General features: G+C 41.4%; 2 protein-coding genes across 2 annotated transcripts in view; one reads left to right on the top strand and one right to left on the bottom strand.

The window, feature by feature from the left end:
* Positions 1-21: 21 nt before the first annotated feature.
* Positions 22-4,088, top strand: LOC5512005 (tyramine receptor Ser-2). The gene is made up of 2 exons (XM_032381369.2): positions 22-3,004; positions 3,562-4,088. Exon 1 carries the CDS (start codon positions 1,930-1,932, stop codon positions 2,986-2,988), a length of 1,059 nt encoding a protein of 352 aa, XP_032237260.1. The 5' UTR covers positions 22-1,929; the 3' UTR covers positions 2,989-3,004; positions 3,562-4,088.
* Positions 4,035-11,266, bottom strand: part of LOC5512012 (tumor protein p53-inducible protein 11) — a 29,190-nt gene continuing 21,958 nt past the window's right edge. The window contains exons 4-9 of the mRNA XM_032381371.2: positions 8,532-8,590; positions 7,853-7,901; positions 7,491-7,596; positions 7,294-7,345; positions 6,502-6,548; positions 4,035-5,326 (exon numbers count right to left, since the gene is read on the bottom strand). Of these exons, the coding sequence (XP_032237262.1) occupies positions 5,142-5,326; positions 6,502-6,548; positions 7,294-7,345; positions 7,491-7,596; positions 7,853-7,901; positions 8,532-8,590 (498 nt within the window). The 3' untranslated portion in view covers positions 4,035-5,141. The remainder of the gene's footprint in view (positions 5,327-6,501; positions 6,549-7,293; positions 7,346-7,490; positions 7,597-7,852; positions 7,902-8,531; positions 8,591-11,266) is intronic.

Below are 11,266 nucleotides of genomic sequence, written 5' to 3'. Positions count from 1 at the left end.
TTGTGCTTTAAAAAGGTCAGATGCAAAGTACCTTATTTGTGTTTGTATGTTTTTTATTAATTTGTTTCGATAATAACATTTTCAGTATGTTATTCCATTTTAAATCCATAAATGTTGTTTTTAGTTTGGTGGTTCTAATATTTTGTTGGTTATTCTATTAAGTTAGCTACTCATTTACTTTATTCTCGGCCCTGTTATCTTACAGTCCTTCTTATCCGGCAAATACGACAAGGAAATCTTGTTAAAGTGATCACGGAAACGCTATCTGATAATGCTGACAGTAAATCTATTGTAGTTCCTCAATGTTAGAACATTTGCGACTGAAGCGAATTATAGAGTGAGTGACCCCACAGCAAGGGAAAATCTTCTAAAAAGGATATTTACATTTGAATACAAGTTCAAAAGAACACGACTGCTTTTTAAAACGCTTTGATTCTGTAGTGCTTTAAACCGGACCGCATTCAAGCTGCTCTTCTTTTTTTAGTGAGTAAACCCACAGCAGGGAGGAAATCTAAGAATAATATTTTCATATAAAAACAAGCCCAGAAGAACACAACTGATTTTTTATGTTTTTTTTTTTTAATTTGTGCTTTAGACCGGACCACACGCAAGTTGTTATTTCTGATAAATCATATTTCCTCGACTTAAATGTAACGTCCGTAATAAGACGAGTGAGTAATAACGACGGTTGTATTCGTGCATTTCTTAACATTTCGGCCCCGCTAGGGATGTCCGAAGCGAGGCGTCCGTTGTATGAGAGTTGACTATAGTGGGAAGTTATCTTTTTTTTTCTGCAACAAAAAAAACATAACTTGTTCTCAAGGCAGCTTTGAAATTCTGTCCGAAAAACTAGGTATCATAAACTAACAGCTTTTGCTTCGCAAAAGGGTATCGTCTGAGTGGCATGTCGCTGTTGGCAGCTCAGGGTTTTCTCCGTGCCATGATACTTGTTACAACCAAGCCAAGGACACAGGAATTGCCTACCATGTTAGAAAGCGTCCATGGAACAACAATTTTGGTGTCAGGCCAAGAAAACGTTAGAATCGCTGATTAAGATACTTGCGAACATGAAGTAATATTGAAAGGCCATTCTGCAAATAGGTGGAGTCTTTTGCGAAAGATACAAATTACTCCACCACGTATCGTTGTAACTGATGCTAATCGGAAATGCAAATACTCGCTTTGAGGCAAACGGCAAAAAAACCCCGATATAATCACGTTTAGAAGTGTACATTTTAGCATTAGCTTAAGGCGCAAGCAATATCTACCAAGGAAAATCTCACTTAGCTGATCTCTAGACAAAAAGCGTTGAGCCGTGTCTGATCTGTTAGCTTTACGAGACGCAAGTTGAAGTTTTTGCATTAGAACAACAATATCCCTGGTTGACGGCCTGTCTGGATTACACAAACGCAATCATTTCCATCGCAAAGGGTTTTATTGAAGGGAAGTTGCCACGACTCGAGTACGACGGAAAGCGGAATAAAGTAGCACGTAGGACTTCGCAAAAATGTAAACACAAAAAAAGTGATCTGTTAGGCAATGCGTTACACCGAGGGCCAAGGTATTGAACGTGCATTTTAAAAGGACCAGGTGAAAAATTACCTCTAAAGCAAGGCGGGTCAGGAAGGATTTCTCTTGCAAAGAATGTGTAGTTAGCGCCAGAAGGATGGGCTATTTGCACTTAGGTTCCTTTCACAAATAGAAAAATTAGTTGTCATTGTCTCGATTAAATGAAGACTTAGGTAAACTTAATTGCACTTATAGCAAGAGTGAAAGCGATAGCATCTGCACGAAAAGAATCGCTCGCACAAAAAACTCTGGAGTCGGAGCAAAATTAAAGTCGCAAGCAAGATGAAAACCTAGTGCACCTTTTGAGATATTGAAGAAACAAGCGATAAAAAAAAGGCGATCATAAACGGACAGGGAAAGATGCTTCATTCGTGGGTCACCGTTTACATAACTTTATTTTTCGCGTTGCTAATTGTGCTAATAGGTACTACATGCAATGCATTTCTCGTGTTCATCATCTTCAAGAGCCCAAGACTCAAAGGCGAAAATCACAAACTGATTGCAACTCTTGGGATAAGCGACTTTCTTCAGTCGTGCAACATGGTATTCATGATCGTCTCGCTCGTGAACGGGGGAGCGTGGACCCTTGACGAGGTCGTGTGCAAAGTCAACGCATTTCTAATCACTGAGTTGCTGCTCGCTTCGATGCTCACAATTTGTGTTATTAGCGTGAATCGTTATCTAAAAATCGTGAAACCGCGCGTGTACTGTAGCGTGTTTAACAGCAAAACGATTAGCGTGATCATACTGTTGATCTGGGTTCTGCCTTTGTTGTTCTCCGTGCCGCCGTTACTTGGCTGGTCTGACTACGCCTTCAAGCCCAGCAAATGCATATGTCTTGTGGAGAGCGATGACTTTAACTCTTACGGGATCGTGCTTGGCTGCGCAACACTTGGCATCAACGTCCCCTTGATTATCTTCTGTTACTTTAATGTGTTCAGGGCGGTCGGTGTTCACTCGACGCGCATGGATTGTCACAGGCACCAACGCTGCATCAACGTCGAGGAGATCCGCATCACACAAACACTCCTCATCGTGATTGCAGCATTCCTTGTATGCTTCTTACCCATCACTATCGTAACACTCGCGCAGTCGTTCATGTCTCCCGGTCGGATTCCCGCTTGGATCGAGTTGATTACCGTAATGCTAGCGTTTACTAACCAAGCGATTGATCCCGTCATATACGGCTTTTGTAACACGCAGTATCGTCGCGCGATGTATAGACTGACGTACAAAGTCTTTCTGAATAAACTTCCTTCTCTTACCCTAAGCCGCGGCGCTGCAACTATGAATTTTGGTACCACACGCACAGTCCAGTGCAGGTATTCGGTTGGTGCCGCCTTACTTGTGTTATTTCTTACCACTGAAGACGAGCTAGCGGGACGGCGAGACTTTGTGCGAAGGAATACTATCAATTGAAGCGTGAAGCATGGAGGTAATGAAAACTATACAAGACACTTAGACTTCTGTATCCTCTTAAATGCACGATAAAAAAGACGGACTCATTATTTGCAGACTATAAGATTTAGCGCAGTCCATGTGTAGACTACAACATTGTGCGCAGTCCATGTGTAGACACCAGCATTGTGCGCAGTCCATGTGTAGACTATAACAGTGTGTGCAGGCCATTGTAGACTACAACATTGTGCGCAGTCCACGTGTATACTATAGCATCGAGAGCAGTCCATGTGTAGACTACAGCGTTGAGGGCAGTCCCTGTGCAGACTACAACATTGTGCGCAGTCCATTTGCAGACTATAACATTGTGCGCAGGCCATTGCAGACTACAACATTGTGCGCAGTCCATGTGTAGACTACAACATTGAAGGCAGTCCCTGTGCAGACTACAGAATCGTGCGCAGTCCATGTGTAGACTACAGCTTTGAGGGCAGTCCCTGTGCAGACTACAACATTGTGCGCAGTCCATGTGTAGACTATAACAGTGTGCGCAGTCCACTGTAGACTTTAACAGTGTGCGCACTCAATTTTCAGACTATAACAGTGTGCGCAGGCCATTGCAGACTACAATATTGTGCGCAGTCCACTGTAGACTATAACAGTGTGCACAGTCCATGTGAAGTCTTTGACAGTCTCAGATAGCAGGGAGCTGGTACACATCTTCCCAGAACCGTAACAAGGCAAGCTTTAAATGATAAAATGCAGTAGCGGGTAATGGTTTTTCTTCTCTACTAACGTTCTGTTCCATCCTCAACGAAGTCTATATGGCACAAGACGTTTAGGGGAGGCGCTTATACGCGAACTACCATGGACATAGTAAAGAGAACAACAAGCACTCATGTAGCAGCCCGCTCGTAACTTCTAACAGGATTGGCAGGATTACCCCATTTTCTATTGTATTCCCGTTTTATTGTTTTGTTTCCCATTGTTTTGTGGTGGTGCATCAATCCAATGTGGTGAAATCTTCTGAGAGCTGCAACATGACCCACAACAAGACTCTACAAGTGTAGAGAATCTTTGTAAGATTTAATATAATTGAATATATTACAATACTTTATACCTATATTCATATTAATATACTCTGTTTCTACATATACATCACTTCACATATCATGCGTCATTCTCAACATACAAAGACAAGAAACCGATAGCCACTCGAGACCAATATGGTCCGATGACATCTTCGGTTACGCACCCATAAAGACATATTTATTTTGCCTGTTCATTTACAGAATAGTTGATAAGATCATTCTTCACCTTCTTACTTTCTAAAAAAATTAAAGGTGGCTTTCTTGGCATCTTACACAAAATTCACATGGAATACATATAAACATGAGATACTGAAGAGTCTTTTCTTATCAGAAATGCGGCGTTCACATTAACACCAGAACATGTTCAGACAGACTATTTATGTTCTGTTCCGTGTGCGATTGCAGCATTATAAGGTCCATTGTACACTGGAAAGTTTTGTCGCACGACACGGGCTGCGATTTTTATGTAAAATGTTTCGAGCATGCTCGAATTAACTGAAATAAATTTGCAAGCTATCGTAGTGAAATCTCTGCTAATTTGCAGTCTGTCTACACACGCGATTTGGGGTGCAATAAAATCGCCACAAACTGATAGCTGGTGTCGCGTGACAAAAAATACTAGTGAGAACTGGCCAGGCGCGTGTACAAGTGGGTGCGCAGCGTGCGCGCAGACCTCCCTTTTAAACAATGTTTGCACAGTTTACAAAGAAAACATCACAAACTCCAATTAACGTTAAAATATAATTGAATTCTGCTGTAGTAGCTTCAATCACTCTCAAAGAAGATACTTCAAAGACAACAAGAAAAACAATGTTTTACAAGGACGCGGAAAAGGCGTGTAAATCTCCACCTAAACACCATAATTATTTATTCAGGATTCGCATGCGAATGCAAAATACCTCTAATTAACGAGCACAGCAAAATTCCACTCTATTTCTACACGAAAGCTTCACACAGTCTCGGGACTTGTCATCAAGATCATAAAGAGTTAATCACCCGCCAAAATCAACTCGTTGCACTCGTGTAACACTCGTACCACCGAACGATATCAACACGAAACTCGTTTGGATGCCGCCGCTGTCTTCAGTCGTTGTGGTTCATGTCGTTATCGCCGTTGACGCCCTTACTGGATGGTTTGTCGGGAGTTGGTTTGTTGAGCAGACGGAAAGCGTAGAAGTAGTAAGTGCTGCCTAACGCGATGAGCCCGTGTAAGATGGACAGAACCAGCAGGAACTTTGACTTATTGGTCATAAAAGCCCAGGTCAGCGCTGATGAAGAAAGAATTTTGATTGGCTACATAGATAATTTTGATCAAAACAAAGCTCGGGGATAAGCGGACCCTACACCCACCAAGCCCAACACCTCCGCGCCTACCAGCCCCATCGTGTCCCCACCTACCAGCCCCATCATGTCCCCACCTACCAACCCCATCATGTCCCCACCTACCAACCCCATCATGTCCCCACCTACCAACCCCATCATGTCTCCACCTACCAACCCCATCATGTCTCCACCTACCAACCCCATCATGTCCCCACCTACCAACCCCATCATGTCCCCACCTACCAATCCCATCATGTCCCCACCTACCAATCCCATCATGTCCCCACCTACCAACCCCATCATGTCCCCACCTACCAACCCCATCGTGTCCCCACCTACCAACCCCATCGTGTCCCCACCTACCAACCCCATCATGTCCCCACCTACCAACCCCATCATGTCCCCACCTACCAACCCCATCATGTCCCCACCTACCAACCCCATCATGTCCCACCTACCAACCCCATCATGTCCCCACCTACCAGCCCCATCATGTCCCCACCTACCAACCCCATCATGTCCCCACCTACCAACCCCATCGTGTCCCCACCTACCAGCCCCATCATGTCCCCCCTACCAGCCCCATCATGTCCCCCCCTACCAACCCCATCATGTTCCCACCTACCAACCCCATCATGTCCCCACCTACCACCCAATCATGTCCCTACCTACCAGCCCCGTCATGTCCCCACCTACCAACCCCGTCATGTCCCCACCTACCAACCCCGTCATGTCCCCACCTACCAACCCCATCATGTCCCCACCTACCAGCCCCATCATGTCCCCACCTACCAGCCCCATCATGTCCCCACCTACCACCCAATCATGTCCCCACCTACCAACCCCATCATGTCCCCACCTACCAACTCCATCATGTCCGCACCTACCAATTCCATCATGTCGGCACCTACCAACCCCATCATGTCCGCACCTTCCAACCCCCATCATGTCCCATCCCCATCCCCATACCCACCAGCTAGCACCTCTACACCCACCAGTTCTACCACTTCAACACGCACCAACTTATTGTGACACCAGTCGCACATGCCTGCCGTGCCTCCCAGCATAGCTTTCTAAGCTTTTTTGTTCTTTTGGTAGCAGTGTTCACGCATGTACTCACCAAACGTGGCGATACCGCTGTACGTGTATTGCAGCATCAGAGTATTCCTATGATGAAACAAAAGGAATAAGTAATGCATGTTTTCAATTTCCTTCGACTTTAGGGACGATATATATCGTTGTATGCATTTATGTTTGGTCCGTAACCACCCCCCATCCCCCTATACTTTTCTAATGGTCCGTTATATAAGAATATAATAAAACAGTCAGTTACCGAAACGCCTTCTAGCTATTCTCGATATCATACAAATTGACAGATTTACACACTCGATTAGAGTATTTACAAACTGCGATTTGTAAGGCGCCTGCTGTGATCTATGAAGAAAAAAATCGTCTCCAACACCAAAAAAAGTTGCGTAACGAACGTGAGAGTTCCAAAGGGCGGGTAGACACCATGTGAAAAAATGGGCCGACAATTCGATGCCCGCTAATCGGCGTAATATTATAGCCTGCCATCCTGTAATGCCTTCTCGCTTGCGCTTCCAACAAAGTATCATAAGCAACGCTAGTAAAACAAAAGCAACGCTAGTTAAACGCAAGCTCTGATTACAAGTAAAGAGTTCGTGATTAAAATGCGTTTAACGTCATCGCGCGCGTAGTTTGTGTGTCCGTCCTCTAATAATCAACCGCTGATCACAGGGAGTGGTGGACATTAGTCGAGCAACTCGACCAGGTTGCGTGCTTTTTGATCCGTGGATTATTAGAGGATAACACAGCAAAAATGAGATATTTGGTAAATACATGCCGCTACCATTATATTCTTTGACTTTTTAAACTTTAGAGCGAGCCGTACCTTATAGAGGCCATTGTTATTGGTTCTGTGTACCACGTGATTGCTGCCATTGCTGCAAAAGGATAACGTCACATTTAGGCGTTATTCGGGATTAGGATAATAGTCAGTCTTCAGGGTCTCGTCATACAGAAGCAAAAGAAAATAGCCGGGAGAAAAAGAGGATAAGTGGTCTGTTTATAGAGAGGTATTCTACTAACCACATAAAGAGCCACCTATAATCCGACAGCACATGGTTGATATAACCAGGTCAGGTTGAGCTTGGGAAGTGATGAAAGACACGAACGTGCCTGGGAAAACTAGCCACTGCAAGAACAGACAAGAGTAGGTTACTAATGATGATGCAACGCCAAGTGTTGCTGTAAAAGGTTAGGGTTAGACTAGAAGACAGTTACAGAGGCTCTGGTGGTCTTGTGTTAAGCGGAGAAAAAAATAATGAAGATGCCGTGGAGTGGTAAAAGATATTTGTCCCACGACGAGACCACTATACGGGAAACAAGCTAAGTCACGATACACGTAAAAAAACGATCAAAAAATTCTGAGATTTCCTAAAAATTCTTACCATAATTGCAAAAAGTATGAAACATCCCGTAGTAAAAAACTGCCACAGGCTGAAAAAATAATAACATAAAAATCAAGAACAATTAGATGGATGACATGGATGACAAATCTTATTTTCAAAAGGGCGTCGACGATACTACTAGATTGTTGTTTGTTACTACTTTTCCCGTTTTTCCAACATAAAAACATAAACAAACAAACAAACGAGAAGTTGTTGGTGCTGGGCAGCGCTGGGTAATAAGATATCCAGAATAAGTGTAGATAGGTAAAAAGCGCTACACAGACTGTACAGACGTTTAAAGGTTGCTGCCTCTTCACCAGTGTCTAGTCGCCTCGAAACGTCTGAGTAATCTATCTGTTTCAGCGCTTTACACCACTCTACACCTAAACTTCACAAGGACTAAAGCCCCGTGCAAACTGCGCCAGCACTTGCCAGCATTGCTGGCGAATTCTTGCATGACTGACCAAAAGACAAAGGAAATGTCATAAAGTCCATTTCCCATTTTTACATTTCCTTTTTCCTATAGTCAGTCAAGCGAAAATTCGCCAGCAATGCTGGCAGGTGCTGGCGCAGTTTGCACGGGGCTTAAGGTGCTTTTAATGGGAAATTTTAACATATCATGTTCTTATAGGTAACCTTATGGGCGGGTTTTAATGTATCAAAAGTAAAGTTGACTTACTCGTGACCTCTTGGTATAAGTATAAGATACGATTCTTGGCTCCCAAGCACTTGTAAAACCTTGAACAGAGTCAAATATTCAAATAATGAGTCCCAATAGCGACACGCTATTCTTTAAATATCCTAAAAGTATGAACTCCCACCCAATGTATAATTTGTTTTCCGGGAGGCCGCTTTTTAGAGGTTGATCGTTCAATAATGAGGAATATACTTTTTACGTCATCCATTAGGCTTCCTATAAGCCACTATATACGCATATACTGTATAATACGGGGAAATGTGAGGATCGTATTTTGATCGTAATATGACAAGAAATGTAATGATTTTGTTGCATAGAATAAAATGTAACAACAAGTTGGTAAAAATAAAACAAAAGAAGACCGTCTTCAAAGGTACACCGATGAAAGATGCGTTAGAATGCTAATATTCGAAGTTTTAATCAAAATGGCAGTTATGATTATGCGATAGATAAAAATGATCTAATCAAATAGCTGAAATCTTGTTACCGTGGCTGCAATTTTATGTCCTACAATATATAGGTAAAATTACCTGATTTGAGGAAATGACCTTAAAAATGATTATTTATACAACAGTGATAATGAAAACCCAAAAGGACACTTAAGTGATTCGGCTACGGTCACGAACACACCAATACAGTATATGCGCAAAGAGCATGCGCAATAAAAAGGATTCACCCGAGGAGATAGGCGGATGTACGTTGGCAAAGTACGTATTAGACAAAATGAAATATATATCAATAAGAAATTCACACAAAAGACTACGAGTAAAAGATGGGGGTTTGCGGAACTAACATCATCAACGCAAACGTTTGCTAGTTAATGAAATGCTCCCCAATCGAGCATGAAAGAGGAAGCAAACAACAGCAAAACATCTACGAAACAGGGAAACAAAGGCTGATAGATTGCTAATAAGCAGTGCTTGGTGTCGAGGGGTCAAGAGTCGGTGGATAGCAGGGCAGCATGCTATTATTGTACATTATGTTGTACATTATAGGAATAGCTACATGTTATCTACTTAGTGGACCATACTGAGAAGCTAGAAGCTAGGTTTTGTAGCACAGACTCTTATATTTCACTATAGCTTCATCTTCTATTTTTATAGAAGTCCCCTTTGTCGACGTATGTAAGTCGCGGATGCTCAAATCCCTCTCATGATTTTTTTAGTTATTTTGAAAAAAAAAACATTTTTCAAAATATTTGAAAAAGTAAAAAAAAAAAGCTTTGGTATAATCAAATAAAATTACCGCAGATTTTATATAGTATTTTAATCTTGGCTTAAATCAACAGAATGGGTCTCACTCCATCTCCCCCGCTTTTCTCCATTGAGCCGATGTCTTTTTTTCCTTTTTGTTAATCGCTGTGAATTTGGCTTGAGAGGCGATTACTTTTTTTTCGTATTTAGCGAAAGTGATTCGAAAGTGATAAAATATACTACAACCTTGAGAGATGTTTTCAGATAAAATATATTCTTAAATCAACAGGAGATATATAAACAGATAAACTGCGCTAATTATTTGATGCATTTTGCAGGGTGTACTAATGCACCCCGCTAGTATTTTTGAAAGTTTGAAGCACATTATATTTAGTTTTAGAAAAACATAAAATAGGCGAATAAAGGGCGGAAGTGAAAACAACACTCACAGTATGAGAAACACTTCCAAAGGAAATTACGCCATCAAGAAATGTTAGTGAATAGAGAGCTACTACATTATTATCTTCTTCTAACTAAAGGCGCATTTTGTCACCACTTTGAGATCTGAGCCTTAATGGGGGTAGAGGGAGAACTTAAAGCAATTTTATTGTAGAAAAGGATGATCTTAGAATTGATAAGGACATTTTGTTAATGTTTCATCCCTTGGACTAAACAGATTACAAAGAAATGTCTAGATTACAAACGCACGTACTCGAGAATGGTTAAATTTCTTGAAATATCATAGTTCTTATTTGACCACAGAGTTAGCACTATCAACAAGGGAGCTCGTCGTACTCTTAAAATTAACAGGTAAAAGTGCAATAAAAAGAGTGTGTCCAGGCGCTTACACCTACTTAGTTCTCAATCGAGCTCTTCGCCCAAGCTTTCTTTCTATAGTTGCTCTGGCAATTAAACAATGATTATTCTTTTCTAAAATGATTGATTTTAGATTTGAAATTGAGAAAGTATTTCGTTTTAAAGAGAAAAAGCAATAAACCGACAAGATAGACATTATATTTCATAAAAATTACCTTGAACTTAAAAGACCTTAGGCAAGATGGATACGGAAATGGCGGTGTTAGGTTGAGGAGGGGGAGACTTTACCTCTTTCTTTGGAAGAGAGCTTTATAATCAGTATATGGGGAGCTTCAATCCTCAGTTCACCACCCTCCATTTTTTATACATAAAATGTGAAGAAATTATGAACCAATGCGCTTTGCCGCCGCAAGGCTGTTCATAAAGACCATCTGTCTAAAGACGCTTATAACTGCATTAATTGACTGAGAAGGGAATTGTCAACGTGTTATAAACAGACGATATAAAAACACAAACACGTTATAAAGAAACAATATAAAAACACATACACGTTATAAACATACAATATAATAACACATACACGTTATAAACAAACAATATAAAAAACAAACACATTATAAGCAAACAATATATTAACACATACACGTTGTAAACAAACAATATAAAAACACAAAATTGTGGTAAACAAATGATATAATAACACAAACA

Source organism: Nematostella vectensis, chromosome 6 (assembly GCF_932526225.1).
Source record: "Nematostella vectensis chromosome 6, jaNemVect1.1, whole genome shotgun sequence".
NCBI classification, from domain to species: Eukaryota; Metazoa; Cnidaria; class Anthozoa; order Actiniaria; family Edwardsiidae; genus Nematostella; species Nematostella vectensis.
Note: the sequence above shows the minus strand (reverse complement) of the source record. Positions and strands in the feature narration are given on the sequence as shown.

Excerpts from the sequence above, each read along its gene's own strand:
- LOC5512005 (XM_032381369.2), top strand. The coding sequence starts at position 1,930 with ATGCTTCATTCGTGGGTCACCGTTTACATAACTTTATTTTTCGCGTTG.